Source organism: Staurois parvus, unplaced genomic scaffold, assembly GCF_062004578.1.
Source record: "Staurois parvus isolate SC_StPar_1 unplaced genomic scaffold, SC_StPar_1.0 ptg000475l, whole genome shotgun sequence".
Classification (NCBI taxonomy): Eukaryota; Metazoa; Chordata; class Amphibia; order Anura; family Ranidae; genus Staurois; species Staurois parvus.
In genome coordinates, this window is record NW_028318271.1 from 6,633,961 (window position 1) to 6,658,962 (window position 25,002).

Here is a 25,002-nt window from a genome sequence, read left to right on the forward strand (position 1 = left end):
AGGGATGGTAGGCTAAAAGCTGGCGATGAGCTTCTTATGATCAATAGTCAGTCACTGGTGGGCCTTTCTCATCAAGAAGCTGTTGGCATACTGCGGGCTGCAAGTGGACTGGTACAGTTGGTGGTGGCCAGCAGGGTAAGTACAAAATGTTAACATCGATTATATGTCCTAATCATTTAACATGAGCTTTCATAACCTGTCCACTACTTTCCCCCAAGACAAGCCAGTGGGGACTTTGTAAGACAGTAGACATGGTATTGTCACACAACCTGTCCAAGTAGGAGGCAGTCATTTGAAGCCAATGCCATTTTAAGCTTCACCCTAAATTTGACCATACCTTGACAAGTCACCATCAACTTTGAAACTCTTCAGAAAACCGTCATTCAGGGCTGTCTTTTATACTGGGGATGCTAGGTGGTACATCATACTGCAGTTGTCCCATCAAATGACAACAACCATTTCAATGCTAAACTGTTATACAGTTCACATGAAGCCAACTGTATTTTGTGATGGCCACAGGAAATTATTTTTATGCAATATACTGCCAAAGATTTGTGAACACTAGTGACCATAACACCTACACTATATGTGTGAACATCCCTTTAATTTACTGGGTTCAGGTCATCCCAGTGAAGAGTATAATCAATGCTATGATGTACAACAGAGGTAGGCAACCTAAAGAGGTGGAGATCTACCTGAAGAACATGGAAGAAGTCAAAGATCCCTGAGCACATTGTTGTCTCCTCACACCTGATTTATTATTTATTACAGGTACTTATATAGCGCCTGTCCCTAACCCTCAAAGAGCTTCCAATTTAAGGTCCCTAACTCTCACTCATACACATACTAGGGCCAATTTAGATAGGAGTCTAACCTACCAGCGTGTCTTTGACATGTGGGAGGAAACTGGAGTACCCAGGAAACCCATGCAACTACAGGGAGAACAAGCAAACTCCAGGCAGATAGTGCAGTGGTTGGGATTTTAACCGATGATCCTAGTTCTGCCAGGTGGAAGTGCTAAACAATTAACCACTGTGCTGCCTCACTTTAAACCTCTAATTTCTGTACTACCTTGTCGCAATCACGTACATTGCATGGTAATCATGGGTTTAAATGAGCTGGAGAGGAGACAAAATATCACCTCCTCACCACTTGTCAAACACACTTGGATCTCTTTTCAGAGGAGCAGCAGTGCCTGCTTCACTTGTGAATGAGCCATTAATTGCAATCGGCAGTGGCAACATTAGTGCTCGTTCTCACATAAATTTGTGGGGTTGTAAAACCCTGTGGTTGAGTTGTGGTTTTACCACCCCCAACCTCTACCCCCTTTAGCTGCTGAGGAAGCAGCCAAAGGTGTACACATGATGCAGGAGGAATTAAACCGCCTGTAGTTTTTGGTGGGTGCTACCGTCTGCCAATCGCAACTCATTCAAGTAAATGGGGCCACTCTGCAAGTGCCCCAAAACTGTATGTTTCTGCAGGGTCCCAGGGGTTAAAGCAAGTGTTGAAAAAGCAACACAATGCTGCCTGCTTTAACCCCTTGTTTGCTGTACTGTACAAGGTTGCAGGGCACTTGCAGGGAGGCCTCATTCACTTGAATGGGTCATGCTTGACAGGGCATACAATTCCTGCTGTGTCATGTGTAAACCCCTGGCCACAGCAGCTAAAGGAAGTGCAACGGGGGGGGTAAAAACATGCCTTAACTATGCTGTTTTACCACCCTCCAAACTGAAAATGTAAATTAACCCTTACTGTTCTCAGCCCTCTATAAGGCGGCTTTCACATGTGCTGTGGTTTACTTGCACCTTGGATTACCTGTGCTTTGCCATAGACTTCTATTATATCCCGCAGATGGTGCACTTTCAGAATGTGTACCAAACCCACAGGATATAGTAGATGTTTATGGCTAAGTGCAGGAAAGGTGCACTGCACCCACAGTGTGGGTAAACCGCAGAGCATCAGTGTGAAAGCAGCCTTATACTATTATGCCCAGTGTATTGCTTCACACTGACCTGAAAATCTCTTCTTTCCTGCTGCTGGCACCACTCTGGAGTGGGCTAGCTGGGATAAGAGGTGGAGTGCAGTTGGTATCACTCGGCATGGGACAGGAGGCAGCACTACAGAGGAGGCATTGATTTATGCAGCTCTTGCTCCTGACTACAGCTCCAACTACAGCCCAGAATCCTACCATTCACCTGGCCCCGATCTACACGTTGCTGACCTCCTATGTACAAAGACATTTTGGATAATTGTGTGCTTGTCACCTTATGTCACCTTGGGGAAGGCCTATTTATGTTTCAGCACGTGCTCCTGTGTACAAGTCCAGCTCCATCATGGCATGGTTGGATGAGTTTGGTATGGAGGAACTCAAGTGGCCTGCACAGAGTTGTGACCTTCAACCCTACCAAACACCTTTGGGATGAAGTGGAACGCCATTTTTAGGACCGGTCTTCTAGTTCAAAACTAGCCCCTGACCTCACAAATCCTGTCTGAATGGTGACATATTCCTGCAGACATACTTCAAAATCTTGTGAAACCCTTCCCAGAAGTGTGGAGGCTGTTATACTCTCAAAGGTGGGCAACTCCATATTAATGACCATGATTTTGAAATAGGGGTGTCCAACGCGTGTGAGTGTGATGATCGAGTATGCACAAAATTTTGGCCATGTAGTATACTGGTGAAACTCGAAAAATTAGAATATCGTGCAAAAGTTCATTTATTTCAGTAATGCAACTTAAAAGGTGAAACTAATATATGAGATAGACTCATTTCACCTTTTAAGTTGCATTGCTGAAATAAATGAATTTTGGCACGATATTCTAATTTTTCGAGTTTCACCTGTTTATCTAAAACCAAATCTTTGTTTTGGATGGAGTTAAGATGCGGCAGAACCTCTGCCAGGTTACATTGTTATCTGTGTCCCCGATAGGCACACCACCCTTTCCATCTACTCTGGTGACCACTCTTTCCATTCTTATTCTGGCTTACGTTCTGTGCACTTTTTTTTTTTTAAACCTATTGGAGCAAGCTGGACCATGTTCTTCAGTCCTTTAGAATTGTCTCTCAGTTTGGTGTTTACAGAATCATGTATTTATGATATAAATAATTTGTGGTGTTTTTACAACTCCTTTTAATAGCTTGTTTCCTCTTTATCGCATTTAAAGCAATTAGGAAGTAGGTTGATTGTGTTGGATGGGGACAGCATTCTTGCCAATCGTTATTTGACAGACTTAACTATAAGGTGTGGTAATAAGTTAATAGTTCTATAATTTTCTGTATAACAACTGAAGCAGTTTGGAAGTGTCAGCTAACTGACACAGTAAGGTCAGGTCTCACTCTCACGAGTACAATTATAGGATAAACCAGTGAATTAATTTATCTCTATCACACCCATTGTTGTGTGGGTTGGAAGGACTTCTCCCTTTGCTGTGCATATATAGTTTTTTATTTTTTTGGGTTGATCATGTTACTCCCTATCAAGTTCCCCTTTGCTGTGTGAGACAGAAGTGATTTAAATGAAAGCCATGAGTTATTTTACCTTCTAAAGTGGTGCCAGTACCATTGAGCAACCTCTAGGCACTTGCTTAGAATATTAGTTTATTTCAGGTACTTCTATAGCGCTGTCAATGTATGCAGCACTTTACACATATATATTGTACATTTACATCAGTCCCTAACCTTCAAGGGGTGTACAATCTAAAGTCCCTAACTCACATTCATACATACACATACTAGGGCCAATTTAGAAAAGAGCCAATTAACCTACCAGCATGTCTTTGGAGTGTGGCAGGAAACCGGAGTACCCAGAGGAAACAGGGACAGGGAGAACATGCAAACTCCAGGCAGGTGGTGCCGTGGTTGGGATTCGAACCAACGACCCTAGTACTGCCAGGTGGAAATGCTAACCATTTAGCCACTGTGTTCCAAACCTGGAAATCAAATACAAATATTCACCACAGCTTCCACGATTCCTCTTTGGCCTGCCTCCTCCAGCCCCTGTGCCCTCTCTATTGGCCATTGAGGCCTCCTCGAATTTGGTGGCTATTAGAATGAATCAGAGGGTAAAAAACCTACCACTCCAGGGATTTTATTTTTTTTTTTAACTTAATATAGAGGATCTGGCTTTTCGAGATACCAAGGCACTCTGAAGATATATGGAGATGTAAACATATTTTAAGGAGCCTATTCTGTTGGATTGGGGGCCTACAGATTCACTTAAAGTGGAATTCCACCCAAAACCTACCTAACGTTAAACCTACTCCCACCCCCATTTTATGCCAAATTTATCTAACCCTGTAAAGAGAAGATCACTAAACCTAGCTGTTCTGAAGCCACTCCGGTCCGGTCCCAGGCTGAGCTATCAGCAGCGGCTTTTGTGTAGAGCAGAGGTAGCCGATGTGATGTCATCTCCTCCTCATTTCTCAGCTATTGTCGGCTTTCTCTCTATACACAGAAGCCGCCGATGGAGACTGGAGCAGCTTCAGAAAAGGTAAGTAATCTTTTTTTTTTACAGGGTTAGATAAATTAGGCTTAGAATGGGACTGGGAGAAGGTTTAGCATTAGTTAGGTTTTGGTTGAAATTCCACTTTTTTTTACGTTGACTTGTTCTCGTTCCCCCTGAAGTACATTGGGAAATCAATGTTTCCGGAAGGGTTGATCTCCTGGGTACCCACAGTTCTCACTGGTTCCTCAGACACAGTAGTGATGTGAGGTCAGAGGAAGGCTTCGGTAATAGCTCTGGGTAACCCAGGAGATTGTAACTCATGGAAGTGATAGATTTGCAGCAGAGTTTGGGGATCAAAGTTTGTCAACAGTGGGTCGAAATTTGTGAACTTTGAGGGATGAAAACTCATAAATGGAGTAGTCTCTTGCAGCATGGGTATCAGGAAAGGTGAGTATTTAATGTCTTCTTTTACAAGTAAAATAGTTTTACTAATTACTCTTTGCAACGGGTTTTTTTTTTATTTTAAGTAAATACAGTATGCAGTACTTGTTTGATTATAGTGCACTGATTCAATTTACTTGCCTAAAAATGCTGGTTTGTAAAATTTTAAAATTTTAGAGGGAAATTTGTAAAAAAAGATATCTGTAACATCTGTGATTTTATTTTAAGGATGGAACGGAGGTAGATTTCTGCAAATACCCATCCACGAGCTTGCCAGACCTTGTGAGTGCATGCTCTGACCAGGACAATCACACAGACAATAAGGAGAATGTGGAACCTGATGGGAAAGATGGAAAAGGAGGATGTGGAACCAGTCAAACAGAGCCACTGGCTGTAAGTGTCTCTATAGCTTCTCATAATTCCACTTCCACAATATAAACATTGTTCAGTAAATTGTTTTAGACCTTCCTGTCTTGTGGGAATGGACGGGACAGAGGAAATAATACATGAAGTCATATTTTACTGTACTCAGTAACATTTTAAGCATTATTATGGCAATTACACTTGTCAGCTTAGCAGCTGAGAAAATCCTGTTCCGATTACCAGTTTGAAAACTAAGGTGTAATTTATTTCTGGCATTGTCTTTCAGAAACGCTCCTCATTTTGGAATTTCTTATTTAGTTGAAATGATGCAGTGATACAGTATGACTGTGAATTGGTTATGCCGAGAGCTTGTTACCACAGGAGCAGGGGCGGACTGACCATTTGGAAACTCGGGCACTGCCCAAGGGCCCCGGGGTCAGTAGGGGGCCCCATGAGATGCCTGGTACCTTTTTCATAGGCTTTTTTGAGTTTGGGCAAGGACACAGGGGCCCCATGATCCCCTATTGCCCGGGGGCCCCATGAGTTGTCAGTCTGCCCTGCATCGGAGTAATGTAACACTGCTATGTTGAAAAGTGTCTTTCCATACATAGAGTAGGCAATGCACCAAAAATGCTTTTTAGTCTAAACATAACCTTCTATTTTTTAACGGCAGGACTGTTTGTACCTTTGAACTGAACCATCAAAACTATAAAGCAATGCTGTAGATTTGGCTACCAGAGTAGCCTAGCATTTGGACATGACGTAAGAGTTTAGAGGCTGCCAAGGGACGTATGTGCTTACACTTGATACCTGCAGCAGTTTTGCTTTTTTCTATGACAGTGCCTTTAAATAAGAATCATAACTGTGAACCAGGCTCTTCTGCATTATACAGTGCTATTTATCTTATGCTGGAAGCTTCCTGACAAGAGGGGAGGGAGTAGAGTGATCACCCCATCTGGGTGCTGATGCTCCTTTATTGTCCAGTTATAGGCTAGATCAGTACTAGGTCAGGCTTTATTGCTCAGTGTGGTCTTCAGAAAAGTCAAGGATCTGGCTTTGCTGCCTGGCAAGGGTGCCTAAACAGAATTACAAAACTTTTGGCAGCTAAGGCAGCTCAGATTTATGTATTTCTACAGGGTATTTAACTTTTTCACTGAAGTTTAGCATTAACTTACTTTGACTAGTGACTACAAAAGGTTTCCTTTAAACTAGTATACACTGTTGAAGGAGGGGGGTATAGTGTCCTGGGTAGCAGCTTTTGGAATAACCCTTCCCCTTTCCACTCAGCTATTATAAATCTCTTTATGGTTCTTTCAAAAAGTGACTTTTTTATCATCAAAGAACACCCACCAAAAGAAGAATAATAATATTTGACAGCAGTGTGGGTGTGAACCCTAACTTCTCTTTCTTGAGAGCTATGATGCCTTAAAGAATCTTCAGGATCTGGGAATGTCAAGTTCTTGCTATGTCCTGTTCATTCCATCTGCTACCTGCTTTGTCACTACCAGGCCGAGCAGTTGGAACCACAGTGGGTCATTACAGGACCAGGCCCAGCAGGTGGAACTACAGTGGGTCACTACAGGACCAGGCCCAGTGGGTGGAACCACAGTGGGTCACTACAGGACCAGGCCCAGCAGGTGGAACCACAGTGGGTCACTACAGGACCAGATCCAGCGGGTGGAACCATAGCAGTTTACTACAGGTCCAGGCCCCGTGTGTGTCAAAAACATTTTTTAATTCCCCCTGCAAAAAGAAAATGTTTAAAATTTGCCAATCCTGTGGGAAGGAACCCTGATCTTTGATCTCTTGCACACAAGCCAAAAAAACTCTTCAGGAACCATCACACTTACAGGATGGTCATAGGCTTGTGGTCCCTAATGTGCGGTGTGGTTCCACCTGCTGGGCCTGGCCCTGTAGTGACCCGCTGTAGTTCCACCTGCTGGGCCTGGCCCTGTAGTGATCCGCTGTAGTTCCACCTGCAGGCCTGGCCCTGTAGTGACCTGCTGTGGTTCCACCAGCTGCAGTCACTTTAAACCCAAACCAGGTTGGAGTCCCTCAAAATCCAAAACAGGAACTCTTTAATATCAACCTTGTTGGGTTTGCTACTTTGAGTTTTATTTCTATAATAAACCATTTATAAAATACCTTACCCCCAAAAGTACATTAATCCCTTGTTTGTCTTATGACTAATGGCGTTCCACTGCTATCCTCGATCTGAAATATATCTTCTAGTCTGCTGTTTCAGGTCACAGCACAGTGTGAATGCGGTGACTGCCAAAACTTGACATTCCTGTAAAAATCCCCTCTAGCTGTAACAATGGGCCATTACCACTAGCTCAAATAGAGACATGTTACAGCAGTAATGTTCTCGGTTTGTCGGAATGGGATTTTTTCACGTTTGATTACTCTTTTATGACATCTTGTTTCTAACCACATTAGCGTTTAGCCAGTTTAGGCAACCTTTATCTGTCTGGCTCTTGTGCGGAATCTGTTCCATTAAATTACCTCAGCTTCTCTTAACAGTACATTGATTTACTTTGATATTCCCTCTATAAAAATTATGATTATGAGATTATAGAATTATAGAAAAGACCCAATCATTTTAATGATCCCAATATGCGCCTTAAAGTGTTTGCAAACCCTAAGGCCTCATTCACACGGCCGATTAGGGAAATACAATGCCAAGAATTGACTGTCTGCATCCAGGGCCGCTCATCTGTCCCTAATCACATGTGACCGCTCACTGTGTGGTTACATGCAAACATTTGTGGTGTCTGTTGGCCTGTAACTGATTTGTACAGCATTTCTGGCTACAGCTGATTGCACAAAGCTATGACCCCTGACGCAGATTAATGCTGATTCTTGGTGGTGCATGACCCTAATTGGCTGTGTGAATGAGGATTAACTCATCCCCTCACTGTATACGTTTTTTTTTGTAAATCTGTTGCAAATGGTAAATGAGCTTTAAAACAAACCATCACTGACCTATGCAGCTGCAGGCATTGTGGAATTATTTATCCTTTAAGTTCACAGCAGAAGCACTGACGTTTTCCAGTTAGTCCTTTCAGTAGCTCAGCTCCCTATTCCCAGTAGTGACTTTCAGGATAAGCTATGCTGATTCTTGGCAATATATGACCCTAATTAGCCTGGTGAATAAGGCCTAACTCTATTTTATAATATGTTTGGCTTCATCCCCTCACTATATACAGTTTTCTAAATTTTGGTTTTCTTTTGGGGGGGGGGGGGGATCTGTTACAAATGTTCTTACTTGGAGATCTTGCCAGTGACAGCATTTCCTGCTGCAGGTAGACCACATTAAAACTGACCATACACTAGTAGATTTTTGAACAAACACTTGTGCGAATATTCTCCTTACTTTCTTGATGAATGCAAATGTATTTCAAAGTTTAGTTTGCTTTTAACATTTAATTGTGGAAATCTGTTCATTTGAGAAAACATTCTTTTTGAATGTTCTTCAAACCGCGGTTGAAAGTTATCATCAATTTGACCCCACCAAGGAATATTTGTAGACTCGGGTGATATTACATACCCACCCCAAACATGTAACCTCTGTTTTATCTTTGTGTACGGTTTTACTGTTGGCGCATTCACTTATTATTATTATACAGGATTTATGTAGCGCCAACAGTTTGCTCAGCGCTTTACAATATACAGGGAGACAATACAGCAACAATACAGTTCAATACAAGAGGGATAGGAGGGCCCTGATCCTTGGAGCTTACAATCTAGGAGTTAATAATCATATACACTATTATACCTGTATGTAATCATGTACGTGGAATTTTAGTGTATAAGTATATAAAATATATTAGTTGTTCAAAGTATACAGTATTATTGATTCCCCAAAGTACATTTAATATCATAGCAAAGCATGCTAAGGATTGAGGAGCACCACAAATATCAAGCTGCAGAGCTGTTCAGAGAAGACCTCAGTGATGCTTCTCCATATGTCCCCTGTGTTTTGTGACAAGTGTAGTGAAAGCATGGGGCAGTGGTATAGCCCTTCTGATTTAAAGTAGGCATGTTGCCAGTCTGTTGGCATTCAGGTACTCTCTTAACAAATGGTAAATAGTAGCTTGAATTAAGCTATCACTGACCTCTGTAGATGCAGGCATTGTGGAATAATTTATCCTTTAAACCGGATCTTCACCCTTTTTACCAAAAATAATAAATGCACTTTTTTTGCAGGTAATAAAATGTGCAGTCATTATTTTTGGTTGCAGAAGCTTGAAAACCAGATCAGAAGATTGCTGATGCCATGCAGGTCTCCTGCAGATCTGTCAGTATTTCTGCTTGCCTGTAGGGATGTACAAAAAGCAGATATACTGACAGGAAGAATCAATGAACTACCACAACGATCCACAGCGCCATGGTACTTCACTGAGAACTACAAACCAACAGACACCAACGCTGTCAGGACTTGTAGTTTCTCATTCACATTTTTTAATTTGACAGCTAGCAGAAGATGCCCCGCTAAAGTTGGGGAACGGAGGCCAGTGCATTTATAACATATTACATGCTACACCTTGAATATGGGTGTAACATGCTATGAAAGATGAACTTATCCTTTTATCATGGGTTCACATACATGCGGTGCGGTATATCGCATGTGATTCGCACAGGAACCGCACCGCATTTCTTTGCAAATCACATTGGATTTGTGTGTGCGGTGTGATTGGAGCCATACATTTTTTATGGCTCTATTTGCACTTCACCCGCACCAAAAATGTGCAGGACCCTTTTTTGGTCCGCACTATAATCGGATCGCATGGATATTCACACCTATGCGATCCGATTCTGCACATCGCACCACTTTTTGCGGACCGCTTTTGGGGTGTTGTTAACATACGCACCCGCAGCGATTCACATGAACTGGGTGTGATTCTGATGCGTGCGGAATTTGCACTGAAAACACTGCGAATTCTGCACCGCATCAGTGTGAACCAGGGCTTAAGCTGATGACCTGTGAATCAGCAGTGACAATGCTGATCATTACTCCCCCTACAACATCTTCTCATCCCACTGTACTGGAAGCAGGCACAGCCTACATTCGAGTGACACCTCTGCTGGTAATTCAGGAGCAGTGCAGCATTGTTGCTACTCCATCACAGGAAGTTGCATTAGATTTGGATTGGACATCACTGGCAGGATCAACAGGTATATGTGGGACTTTGCAAGGTGACTAAGAGAAAACTGTTAAGCGCAGATGTACTTGGTGCTGCAGTGTGTATTTTTCAGTGGGTAGCCATAGTTCTATTTTAAAAATCATCTGACTGGTAAGGAAACAAGAAATGGTCAGGTGATTGACAGTTGAAACAAAATGTTACGACCAAATGTCACAACTTTATTTTTCAAAGTCTTCTAACTGCCGTAGAGTAGCAGTTGTTTTGGTGAAGGTAACTGAGCCATGTGCTTTTCACATCTGAATGCATGGCAGACTGATTTTCCTGTTTTCTATGTAGGGGGATTTACAATATTTAAATAGGAACATCAAGCAAACAGATACATATACAGTTGAAATATATATGTTTCCAGTTTTGCCTGCCAAAGGAAATGTAATTCTCTGTTTGTAATTCTACATCTCTGGGTAGACTGATTGTTTTGACATGTGGTTTTCACTGAACGTCATTTCTGCTTGTGTGTGTTTTATTTCATCATATGCTCCCTTTCAATTGCCCACATTTCTTTTCAAGCCCAGTTGTAACCAATTTTGCTTTTCAACAGAACGGAGAAAAGGTATAACCTGTAACCTTGCTAACAGTCAGAGAAAATATTTCACATAGAGTTGGGAAGGGTTAGACCCCGAGTCACTTTGTTTAAATTGCTGTATGCCTGTTGGGCTTATTCATCACATTTCCTGTTTGGTCACAAAGGCAGGAAGTAAATGGAAATTTCCACAGCAGGTGACACAGGGATAAAAACGGATTCCCAAAAAATCTAAGTATTAGGCCCCATGTAGAAGGGACACTTCTGAACGATGGAAACTGATTGCTGGAAAACAAAGGTTAAAAAACATCTGTTTACATAACGTGTGTATGCGCATATATGTGCTTTTGCTTTATTATTATACAGTATTTATATAGCGCCAAAGGGTTTGCTCAGCACTGTACAAGGGCAAGGGGACAAGACATGAAACAAGACAGAGACAGTGCGATATACGAGGGGATCGAGGGCCCTACTCTTTCGAGCTTACAATCTAGGAGGGAGGGGAAAGTGGTACAGGAGGAAGTGGCTGTGGGGGATGAGGTGGTGGGAGGAGTGAAGGTCAGATGTTAGGTGAGGGAGGGGTAGGCCTCCCTGAAGAGGTGGGTCTTCAGGGTGCACCTGAAGGTGGTGAGGGTGGGTGACAGTCTGATGGATTGGGGTAGGGAATTCCAGAGGATGGGGGAGGTCCTGGAGAAGTCTTGCAGTCGGGCGTGGGAGGAGGAGATTAGGGAGTAGGAGGTCCTGAGAGGAGCGAAGGGCACGGGTAGGGTAGTATTTGGGTATCAGGTCGGTTAAGTAGGTTGGGGCAGCATTGTGGATGGCTTTGTAGGTCAGGGTTAGTAGTTTGAATTTGATGCGTTGGGCAATCGGGAGCCAGTGAAGTGATTGGCAGAGGGGGGTTGCGGATGTGGAGCGGTTGGTGAGGTGGATGAGTCTCGCCGGCTTAGAAGTGTTTTTTAAAGATAAGCACAGGAGAACCTCCCAAATGCCCAGAATGCACTGAAAAGTGGTAAATTATTAACTATTTCAGACTGTTTCAGAGAAATACAGAGAGTAGAAGCAGAGACAGCAGTATGTGTTGAGATTAGCTTAGGTGTGAGTTGCTCATTAACATTTATTTTGTTTCCAAGGGTGGGAAAGGTGTCTGGTGGAGGGAGTCATTAAGGCCACCTGGCAGCGGGTCTTCATGAGGAATTTGAGGTGTGAATGATTATTAACATATCTTTTGTTTCCAAGGGTGGGAGAGGTCTGAGGTGTGAATTGGTCATTACAATGTGTGACAAGCTTGGTAGGAACATCCTGTGTTCAGTGTTTTGTCCATTTGAGTACCTTGAAAATGCTTTGCATGCATTTTTCACGATGAAAAAAAGACTCTGGACAGCATCGGGAACTGGAAGAGTTAAAAAAAAAATTTCAGACACAACCGCTTATAAACACGATTTGGCACGTTTGCAAGCGTTTTGCATTTGAAACGCTGATAAAATCGACTGCTGAGGTTTTCTGCATTCAAAAAAACGACTGTAAACTCAAATGCCTGTAAACGACTGTAAACGAAGATGTGTACATGGACACATAGGAAAACATTAGGGAGGAGGGGGAGGGGGAGGAGGGGGGAGAGAGGAGGGGGAGGGGGAGGGGGGAGAGAGGAGGGGGAGGGGGGGAGAGAGGAGGGGAGGGGTGGAGAGAGAGGGGAGGGAAGAGGTGGGAGGGGGAGAGAGGGGGGGGTGGGGAGAGGGAGAGGGGGGGGAGAGGGGGGGAGAGGGGAGGGGGGAGAGGAGGGGAGGGGTGGAGAGAGGGAGGAGGGGGGGGAGAGGGGAGGAGAGGGGAGAGGGGAGGGGGGAGAGGAGGGGAGGGGTGGAGAGAGGGAGGAGGGGGGGGAGAGAGAGGGGGGGAAGAGAGAGGGAGGAGATCGATCATCTATTGCACTTATCTAGGGTCCGTGGCCGTGGTACCCGACATGCAGCGATGGAGTCTCCTCTCTTGCTCCCCCTCTTCATGGTCTGCTCTAGGCTCCGCCCTCCGGCCGTGACGGTTGCATGCACTGATCAGAATAGATGGCCGGCTGGCTGCAGAGAGGCCAGGTGAGTGGTGCGGGTTCATAAGCCGAATCCACCTTCTCCTGTTCTAGAATTGCTGATCCCGCCCTCCTGCCTCCCGCCCGAGCCCTGCCAACCGCGTCAGATACGCCGCTGCCCGGCGGGCCGGACAAATGTCCTCAGCGGGCCACATGTGGCCCGCGGGCTGTAGTTTGAGGACCCCTGCTCTAGGGCCTCTGCTTGAAAACAATATAGAACATTTGGGGATTTTCTAGCAAAAATGACTGATTTTTACATGTAAACAAGTGACAGGAAAGGATTGCTATTTAGGTGGATATACAAATAACCTTTCGGTTATGTTTAGTCAAAATTTAAAATATAACTAAAGGCAAAACTTTTTTTAGTTTAGGACAGAGTGTAGAGAGATTAAACCGCATATTTTATATATTTTTTGCTGTCTGTGCCCCTGTTACAAAGATTCCCTCTCTCCATTTGTTTTCCATTGTCATTGAAAGTCAAAGTAAAAGAAAATCCTAAATGTTGGGTTGTCCCCAGTAACAAAGTAATAGAAAGGAAATCTTCCAATGGGGACACTAGTTCTGGTGACCTGGAGGGCCCCAAGTGATTTTCTTAATTTGCAGTGATTTCCTCACTTATCCTGTTTTGGAAGTGAAGGGAAATCTCCCCAGTAGGACACAGATGTCAAAGAAACTGACCAGGGTTATAACCTTCCCTTACTCTATTCAAAACGGGGGAAAGAATTTTGCTTAGCCCTGGTTAACACTGATGCAAATTGTCATGCGATTTGATTCAAAAATCGCATGACAAATCTCATTCAATGATCAGCAACAGAACTGATCAGACCGACCTCATCTTTGTCGCAGCGATTTGAAAAGAAGTACCTGGACTATTTTTTGACGATTTTGGGTGAAACTTGCATAGACATCTGTACATGAAGTCGCACAGATGTCTATCAAGTCACACTTCAAGTTGCATTGCCATCTGACTTTTAAATCGTGTGACTTCAAGTGAAGTCACATGATTTCAAAGTCAGATCCAGTGTGAACTGGGACTAATAGTTCTACTTTAAAATTCGATCCCAAATTACCTGCGGTAGAATGTCTGTCTGTACAAGTGGCATCGATGCACTGTATTTCTATTGATCTAGGTCAGTATAGGCTGACAGCGGGAGCACCCATGGAAGGGTGGCAGCCTACATATGCTACCTAAGCTGACTGATGCAATAAAGAAGAAAACTGAGCACGTTGCAAATATTTTTGAGACTCTACAATATAAATTTTAAGGCTTCTTTCCATTTATATGTTTTAACCCATCAGTGCAGGCATACAAGTTAGCCATTGTTTTAATTGATGTTAGTTCCTCATAGCTGGAAGTCCTTATCTGTGAGACACGGGTAAACAAATTCATCCTACCTTAACAAGAAGTGTTTAAAGGGAAATCTGATTACCTTTTATAAATATATAAATGTTCCATCACACCACACATTGGCTCAGGGGTAAGCATTTCTGGCTTGCAGCACTGGATTTATTTGTCCCATGTTGGAACTTGATGGGCACATCTTTTTTTCAACTAACTAGTTACACTATATTGCCAAAAGTATTGGTCCAGCCCTCCAAATCACTGGATTCAGGTGTTCCAATCACCTCCATGACCACAGGTGTATGAAATCAAGTACCTAGGCATGCAGACTGTTTCTACAAACATTTGTGAAAGAATGGATCGCTCTCAGGTAAATTCAAGCGTGGTACCGTGATAGATTGCCACCTGTGCAATAAGTCCATCCGTGACATTTCCTTGCTACTAAATATTCCACGGTCAACTGTTTAGTTTAGATTAGCACAACAACAGTGCGCAGAGGGCTTCATGGAATGGGTTTCCATGGCCGAGCAGCTACATCCAAGCCTTACATCACCAAGTACAATGCAAAGCGTTGGATGCAGTGGTGTAAAGCACGCCGCCACAGGACTCTAGACCAGTGGAGATGTGTTCTCTGGAGTGATGAATCACACTTCTCTGCCTGGCAATCTGATTGACGTATCTGGGTTTGGTGGTTACCAGGAGAACGGTACTTGCCTGACTGCATTGTGCCAAGTGTAAAGTTTGGTGGAGGGGGGATTATGGTGTGGGGTTGTTTTTCAGGGGTTGGGCTTGGCCCCCTAGTTCCAGTGAAGGGAACTCTTAAGGCATCAGCATACCAATACATTTTGGACAATTTCATGCTCCCAACTTTGTGGGAACAGTTTGGGGATGGTCCCTTACTTTTTCAACATGACTGCACCAGTGCACAAAGAAAGGTCCATAAAGACATGGATGAGCGAGTTTAGGGTGGAGGAATGTGACTGGCCTGTACAGAGTCCTGACCTCAACCTGACTAAACATTTTTGGGATGAATTAGAGCAGAGACTGTGAGCCAGGCCTTCTTGTCCAACATCAGTGCCTAACCTCACAAATGCACTTCTGGAAGAATGGTCAAACCTTCCCATAGACACCCTCCTAAACCTTGTGGACGGCCTTCCCAGAAGAGTTGAAGCTGTTATAGCTGCAAAGGGCGGGCCAACTCAATATTGGACTAAGACTAGAATGCTATTAACGTTCATGTGTGTGTAAAGGTAGGCGTCCCAATACTTTTGGCAGTATAGTGTATGTGATGCTCTGATATGTTGGTAAGTTTTTGATGCTTCAAAGCACGTCATATTCACATAACTGGAACCCATACCTTTACATCTGCACATCCAAAAAACAGGGAAGTGCATACCTATGTGAATTTAGCATGAAGCCTACATGTAGATTCTATATGCTCTCAGGCCTCCACTTCATACGTAGTGCTTGTTGATTTCTTGTTATACTCTTTTAGATAGAAGCACGATAAATAAAACACAAGCACAATTATTCACAGGGAAGACTTGGCACGCATCTTAGGCTTCATTTGCATGTATAATTTAAGCCATGACTTATTTAACAGCAATAAGAACTTTCACCTGGAAAGGCCGTGGGATGTAGGCTGTCATTGTTCGGATGAGAGCTGTAGGAGTATTTTCAATCTTCTACAGATTGCAGACTGCACTTTTTAATTTACATCTGCTTCTGATATAATTAATTTGAGAGTAAATATGCTGAATAGGAAATATTTTCATATTATATATAGAATGTGGATTTAATTATAGTATGGCAGTAATATACTAAACTAGGAGATGGATGATTAGTTCGCTACCTAATTAGATGGTTAATAAATAGATGATTAGCCTGGATGGAGATAGACAAAAAAAAGAGGGATAGATGATTAGATGGACAGATGGTTGGATAAGGAGATGGTTTGATAGAGAGAGAGAGGGATGGATGAATGTATAGAGAGAATGACGATGGATAGATGGACTGGGGGAGAGATGGATGGTGGTAAAAGTAGATTTGATTAATGGATGGATGAATGATTAGATTTATGGAATGAAGATAGAGATCTGTGGGTGGAGGAAGAGATTGATGGATGGTGGAAGGCTAGAAGGGTGGATGGAGAGAGGAAGAGAAAGGCAGAAAAAAAGGGATTGATGATTAAATAGACGGTTGGATAAGGAGATGGTTTCAGATAGATAGATGAGATGGATGAATGGAGGCAGAGATGGATAGATGGAGAGGTGGATGGATAGAAAGATGGGTGGTTGGAGATAGAAATGAATGAATGGATGGAGGGAAGGAAGGGATGGATAGAGAGAATGATGATGGGTAGATGGATTGGGGGAGAGATAGATGAATGTTGGAGAAGTGGATTTGATGGATGAATGATGGGATTTATGGGGGAAGAGATTGATCAATGGATGGAGGAAGAAATTGATGAGGGGGAAGGCTAGATGGATGGATGGAAAGGTGGGTAGATGAGAGGAGGGAGAGAGGAATGATTGGGGGAGGGAGAGATGGACAAAGAGATGAATGGATATAGAGACTGATGATGGATTGGGGAGAGATACTATATGGGGGCAAAAGTGGATGGATGATTGGATTTATGAAGATACACGATGAATGGAGGAAGAGATTGATGGATGGGATGGACAGAGTAAGACAGGAAGCGATAGATGTGTGGATGGATTAATAGATGGAAGGCAGCATAGATGAATTTAAAATTGGGGAGAAATGGATGGATGGATATATGGATGAATGAGGTGTGCAGTTGATGGCTGTAAACAACTAGAACACAATGTAGCACACCTTGAAAGTAAGGGTGGAGGGAGTTGCAATACAAAGCAGAGCTTTTGGCAACATTTGTCAGGTAATCAATGTCGGATGACAATGATGAACAACTGGGTGGTGTTGGGTTCAGTTTGCAGCCATTACACTCCATGCGTGCACCTGTACAATAGAGAAGAGTTTCAAAGAATATTTAAGCATAATCAAAGTATAAACTAACCAACAATGAAAATTCATATGTTGGGCAGGTGTGGTGAGAATGTATTGCAGAGAATTCTTACGGATACTCACATATGACGTAATATAAATATAAACTTCAAGGATCAGTCTACCCAACAGGGATATTTTAGTTATATGTGGAGATGGGGCTGTCCCTGGATTCTTATATATTTTCTATAGTCCAACAGTGAGATCTCCTTGCCATAATTCCTGTCCACCTTGTGTCCTAACATCTCCTGTTACATTCATGTTACAGTCAATAATGAGACTACTCATAATGGGCACAGAAATAATACAGTAGGACTTGAGAATGGTCACACAATGCATTTTGTGAATATTCAATTTAGTTATCCAATCATGTACGGATGGATTGGGGGATTTTCTTTTCCTTCGTATATTATCGTGCAGTGCTCCATTTTATAGGGTTAGTCCATGTTTACTGACCTTTGCTTGGGGATGTTTTTGACAAGTCAGTGAAGGTGAACTAACCCTTTAACTCTCCTGCATGTATCAACTTGGCTGTTCTGGAACCGAGATTTGTATTGTGGGAGGACAGCCATCTATGCCCTCATAGCTGTCATGTTCTATCAGTCAAATTGATCCTCCTCGCAGACCCATTCACATGGGTTACATTACATATTAGGGTGGTGGACTGCTATCTGGTATGCTATGGAGTCAGAAGTAATTTTGTATTTATTTGCTGATGACATATATGCTTTAAGCCTGCCCATATGAAAACGTAGTCAAAGAAAAGTGCCCTGAATTAATAAGGAAAATTGTGAACCAGTGGCTAATCTATGAACAGATATTTACATAAAGTGGTTCTAAAGCCAAAACATTTTTTTACCCTAATGTACTCCCTGCATAAGGTAAATGGGCCCACTACTTGTCCCTCTCCCCTCACCTCCAAACACTTACTGGACTGCTCTCTCGATCCAGTGCTATGCCTGTCTGCAGCCCCACTCTCCTTTTCTTCCTCTTCTCAGAGAGAGCTGAAAGAGCTGTCAGTCAAATCTTGTGAGGAGAGAGCGGTGGGTGTGGCCAAGCAGTGCTGTTTGTGCTTATGGACACACTCAGCCCAGTTCAAGAGCACACTCGCACTTGGTGCCCCCACAGCAGCCGGCTCGCTGAGGGAGCACTTGGAGAAGAGACAGTGCCAGTGGGGATCCCCAAATAAGAGGTAAGGAACCGCTCTATGTAATATCAGTGCACAGAGCAGGTAAGTATAACGTTTTTTTTTTCGTTTTTTTTAAATTGTGCCTATACAACCACTTAAGCAGTAAATAAGCTTTAAACAAGCATTACTGTCCTCTCTAGCTGCAGACACTGTGGAGCAATTAATCCTTAAAGTGATATTAAAACTTAGCTTTTTTTTCCCCGCTTTTTTAAATTTAAATTAAAAAAAGAGGTTTATACTTCCTGCTCTGGGCAATGATATTACACAGAGCAGTCCCTGACCTCTTCTTTACTGGCCCCCCACTGGCGATCTCTGATATTTCTTTCTACTGGTGCCCCCACAGCAAGCCCTATGCTGATGGTGTACCCATGCGGGCACTCTGCTGTCCATAGACATATACATTACAGCTCGGCCATGCCCCCTGCTTCCCGCTTCCTCCTCACAGGGTTTGATTGACAGCAACCTATGGCTCTCCCCCTGCTGCCTGTATCTCCTATGAGAAAAGAGGAAGTGAAGGGAGAAGAGCTTGATCAGGGGACAGGCTAGAGAGATTTTTTTTTGTGGGGGGGAATGAAAAGATAGCAAAAATTTTTTATCTTAGTGTATAAATTTAAAAAAACATTTGGGCTTCAGAACCACTTACCTTCACAACAGTGGCTCATCTTACCTTGCTTCCCTGGCTGGAGGGTCTTGGCGTCCTTCAAATGAAGACCAACAGGTGCATGTAAGCTGCTCAGAAATTACAGCAACTGGACTTTTTAGTCTCTCTTGTGATTGACAGTGATGAGCCGCTCTACCGTGCCTGCAGTTACAGAGGTTAGTGATGGCTTGAGTCAAAAGCTCATTTGCTGGTTGTTAGGATTAGCCGTCCGATCCTTTATTACCCATAGCCTTGCCACAGGTTAATTGTATTATATCTCAATGAAATGCATTGGCAGGTGAAATACATGAGTGTTTTTCTTCCTTTTTGATATGTGAAATTACAGCCTATTAAAGTAGTTATTCAGAACTTGAATCTCTGAATATTTTTTTTATTTCACTGCCAAGTGGCTTCTCTTTGGCTCTACGGCCTTTAATGTTCTAAGCATACTGCTAAAACAATTTGATTGTGTATGAGCCTCATCCACATGCCTTAGGCGTGTCCGTATCTCATTTCCCGTAGCCTGAGAGCTTTTACTGTATCCTGCAGATTGCCTACAGCGCATTAACTGATGAGAATCCAACATCTGTGGAATAGATTTCAACATACTCCGTCACGTTTTCTCATGGAATGTCTGAGCCGATCATAACTTATTTTAACTGAAAATTATTGGCAAATGTTTTACACCTTCGATAGCGGATATAAATTAGACCGAAATACCATACTTTAATTAAACCCGTTCTCATGGGAGCTATCTAATCCCTTTGGCGCTGGCAATTTGCACGTGTGCGTGTTATCATGGTCAATTAGCTGGGAACTGTTGTTTCAGTGCTGGTTTCTGAAATCGATCACAGTCATAAATGTTCTAATCTCTGTCGAAGTGTAACTTCTAATGTTCTGAGTTATTGAACTGAGCTCATCTGTGCAGGATGGAGAGGAGAAGAATGGGAAGAGTGTCTGGGTTGCTCAAAATTGTATTTCAGGTTTGCCAGGATTAGTCATCTTGCTGCATGTTCCGATATGGGAAAGTGGTCAGCTGCAAAAGACGTTTCCCTTTCTTTCCCATGAAAAGCGCAGTTTCATTTAGCTTTTGAAGTCTGATCCAAGCAGTGAACAGGTTGTAGCAAGCTGACCAATAATTACTATATTCAAGAGAAGGACCATCTTTAATGGAACTTCATTGGGCTTCTCCAACCCTAAAGGGAACATATAATAGTTTTTGAGGTGTAGTGCTGATCCTAAAAAGGTAAAGTATTGTATCCCCCTCAATGGGAGTATATTTCCTATATGCTGGGTTAAGATCCCCGGAACACCATAAAAACCTTCCCACACTACAGGACACCTTCCTCATTCTTAGAACCAAGAAAATGAATGAGACGATCCTTGGGAGTCCTATAGTCCTACAGAGCGCCCTTCCTTGAGAAGTGTGGGTCATCTCATTCATTTCCTCAGTTCTATGAAGGAGGAAGGCGTCCTGTAGCACAGGAAGGTTTTTTTGGTGTTCTTAACCCAGCATATAGGTAATATAATCCCATTGAGGGGGTTACAATACTTTAGTTTTTTAGGATCAGCACAACACCTCAATGCTTACATGAATTTACACATTCTAGTTAGAGTGCGATAGGTGTTAGCAGCAGCCCTTACCATTGCGCAGTACCAATTTTATTAAGTATAATAGTTTTTGTAGGTATTTTCTGTATTATGGTCAGATCTAAAAAAAAATGTTTAATGTTCTCACTTTTTCCAGGTTATTCCTTTTTTGCTTTTCTGGAAAAAAGTTTGCAGAAATTAATAGCTGGTGCTGGAGCTCATATTTACAGACCTCTAAATGGGTCAGAGGAGTGACTCTACTCCCTGCCTAACTCTTCCTGCAGGGGGCGGAGTCACTGCAGACAGCTTGGTCTGGAGTTCTTGGCTAGCCAAAGGCCCACATTTTGTCCAATTCTTGATGAATTGGCTGAAATATGAGTCTTGGGGTGATCCTGTCGGAAGCAACTGGCTTGATAAAAGTTGATTTATAAAGAAAGGCAGTCTGGTAAAAAAAAAATTGTTGGCAGAACGTCCAATCAAATGCAGTCACTGTTCGGGTATCCTGGCAATCAGGGGTGCTGCAGCTGTCTGAATACAATAGCTGGAAGCCAAAATTCCTCCATCCATATTGATTAGCATTGGCGGGGGAATCAACTGTTTTTTTTTGTTTTTTTGTTCAGCCCGTGTCTTCCTTTAAATGTCTTCCACCATTCAGCTGAGTATTGGGAACATTTCTAAGCATTTATACCTACATGGGCAACTCAGGGCAACCATCTGCCAAATATAATGCTGCTTTTACATCCTGGGGAGATTTGACAACATTTGACACCCTTGTTCATACAACTTTAACAAGTAACACATGTTCCAGACTTCAAGGCATTATAGTGATTGGATTGTGTCATTAAACAGGGAGGTTTCACAATCTTTCCCACCTCCTGTTATGTCATTGAATAATCAGAATCTGCCTTCACACCTTGGCACAGTAATGATTAGATTGTGTACATTTTCACATCTCCTATCATGTTCTTAAGGAAGCAATATCGGAGTTCCGTGTGTGGTCATAAATGCTCCGGTATGTTCCTGGGACTCATTGTAACTCATTGGATTACTTTAATATTACACAGCAAGTCCAAATTGTAACTGATCACTTAAATGAAACCCTTCACAGATGGTGCTTTTTGAACCCTGTGTCAAGGGTGCACCTAATATTAAATGTTAATTTTGTAAAATGGAGACTTCATGTTGTAAAATAAACATAAAAGTAGTATTAACAGTTTTTTTGTTATTAAAAAATGTTGGCATTGGCAGTCTGGTGTGCTTGGAACTCATTGCTCATACACAGACCTGAGATTGGTGCATCACCCTCATCCAACCATGGCGACTACGCCGGGACAGCATTTCTCTTCTCCTATAAGCCATCTGGCTGGTGGTGCTGTGCTTTAGAATCTCTCTACCATAGAGTATAATGGAAAGGAGAGATATTAAGCTTGGCCTAATGAAAAAAATTGTAGTGAACTACTTTATGTTCAACTCCCAGTTTGTTCCACTTTTTTGGAGCAGCTATTGTAATGAATACCACACTTTACAAAAAAAACCCCCCAAAAAAACCCCAAATAAGTAGTCATGTGACCTGAGAAAGCAGATCTAACCAGAAGCTCCTGTTCAGCTTCTAAGGCTCCATGCGCACTGGCTTAAAAAACCACCAGTGCTCTTGGCAGATAAAACGCTGATTTTGAGCGTATTTTGTACTGGTGTTTAAGAGCATTTTTGAGCTTTTAGCATTTTTAGATCGGGCTCAAGACAGGATTAGATCCGGTTCAGGACAGGATTAGATCCGGTTCAGGACAGGATTAGATCTGGTTCAGGACAGGATTAGATCCGGTACAGGACAGGATTAGATCCGGTACAGGACAGGATTAGATCCGGTACAGGACAGGATTAGATCCGGTACAGGACAGGATTAGATCCGGTACAGGACAGGATTAGATGCGGTACAGGACAGGATTAGATGCGGTACAGGACAGGATTAGATGCGGTACAGGACAGGATTAGATGCGGTACAGGACAGGATTAGATGCGGTACAGGACAGGATTAGATCCGGTACAGGACAGGATTAGATCAGGTTCAATACAGGATTTTTGATACAGCTGTGAACTCTGTGTCTGAGAGAACTGTGCTGAAATCCTGCTCACAATTTATAACCTGTGTGGTGCAGAAGCCTTCCCGTAGAATGAGACTGTAATCCACACCTGAACCAGACCGCACTGCTCAGAAATTGGACAGGACTCTTTTGGAATTCGCACTGAATCCACACTGCCGGCGCACTGCAGATATGTGAACAGGCACAATAGAAACCAATGTTATTTCATATGTCATACGAATTGGATGCGGTTCTAAACTGCATATATGTGAACCGGTCCTGGGTTCAGCTACCTAAGTGCCCGTTCACATATATGCAGATTGAATGCAGTGTGAACCGCATCCCATCCGCATGACATGTGAAATAACATAGCTTCCTATGGTGCCTGTTCACATATGTCCGGTGCACTGGTGGTGCGTATTCAGTGCGGTTTTAAAAAGAGTCGTGTCCGATCTCTGAGCAGTGACTTCAGGTTCAGGTGCGGTTTGAGGCTACTGATGTCTATGGGTACCGTTCCTAAACCGCATATGTGTGAACAAGATAAGATCCTGCGCTACTCCTGTCCTGAACCTGATGTGAACTGCTGAACAACTACTGTATCAATTTGCTGTGAAGCCTGAGCTTCAATACGCACCACATATGTGAATTTTAAACAGACTTGTCAGCCAAGTCAAGTGTTTCCCATGCCTACATATACCAGGTAAAAAGCCAATGTAAAAACTACTGATCCTACCTCTGTTGCTTCACCAGTATGGGGACTAGAGAAGCAGACTGAAATAGAAATCAATAGGATCAGCATTAGAGTGTTACTAAACCCACAACAGTAAAATCAGTCTGTATATGCAGTAAAGCATGCTTGTTATACTCACTGTGGAACCTAAGGGGTTAATCCTCCATATTGTATAAAAAGGCTGCTTGATCCTGTCTTCTTTGATCCATCTCTTCTTCTACTGTCCCCAATCCATCTGCTGATAGTACAGAGATCTAGAAGTCACACTGCAAATGCTCAGTTTAGTGTGTATTGCTAAAGAGGGTTTTTTTCTTTATGAGGGTGCATGTGATCAGCACGGGGCCAATCGGCACAGTCCAGACAGAGAGAGAAAATCTTACTTATTTATCTATATCATAGGTATCATGTTCTATTTAAGCACTTAGGAAGAGATTGACTATCATCTCAAAATGCGTCAAGTGCTTTTTTATGATCCATATTCCATCTTTCCTGCCTGTACAGATATGTAATGTATATCCGCCACATTTTGAATGTCTGTGGAAATTTTAAAGCATTCTATGTTTAATAAAGGATGGTCTTATACGTTTTGGTGAATCTAACATTTTTTGCTCTGTTTGTGCCATAAAAATCCCATAAAAATTCGCTGTCCAGACAAATGGTCAGGGGTCCTACAGCCTCATAGGACAATCAGAGGAGAATGAAAACTCCTCCTACAAGCTTTAACCAGTGCTTTGCTGGACACTGCTAGCAGTAATAAGACTGCTATATACTACTGATGAGAAAAGGTATTTAGCAGTTTATATTTACTAAATGAATTGCATTTCCATGTTGTGTGTACTGTGGGAGACCAGATATAGTGGATGCAGGGTGCGGGGAGAGCAGATATAGTGAATGCAGGGTCCTGGGAGACCAGATATAGTGAATGCAGGGTCCGGGGAGACCAGATATAGTGAATGCAGGGTCCGGGGAGACCAGATATAGTGACTGCAGGGTCCGGTGAGACCAGATATATTGGATGCAGGGTGCGGGGAGAGCAGATATAGTGAATGCAGGGTCCTGGGAGACCAGATATAGTGAATGCAGGGTCCTGGGAGACCAGATATAGTGAATGCAGGGTCCGGGGAGACCAGATATAGTGAATGCAGGGTCCTGGGAGACCAGATATAGTGAATGCAGGGTCCGGGGAGACCAGATATATTGGATGCAGGGTCCGGGGAGACCAGATATAGTGAATGCAGGGTCCGGGGTTTAGTGACACTTTAACAGTGCAACCTTCCCTTTTGAGGATCTCTGTGTGCTGTTATTTAGTTGTATTCTCTCCATCAGTTCAGATATGTCAGCATAGTGTGCGTCTGC

General features: G+C 42.9%; 1 protein-coding gene across 2 annotated transcripts in view; it reads left to right on the plus strand.

The window, feature by feature from the left end:
• PDZD2 (PDZ domain containing 2) overlaps positions 1-25,002 on the plus strand; it is a 354,572-nt gene that overhangs the window by 196,491 nt on the left and 133,079 nt on the right. For both annotated transcript variants that reach the window (XM_089689464.1, XM_089689465.1), the window contains exons 4-5: positions 3-135; positions 5,115-5,279. In XM_089689464.1, coding sequence (XP_089545590.1) covers positions 3-135; positions 5,115-5,279 — 298 coding nt within the window. The remainder of the gene's footprint in view (positions 1-2; positions 136-5,114; positions 5,280-25,002) is intronic.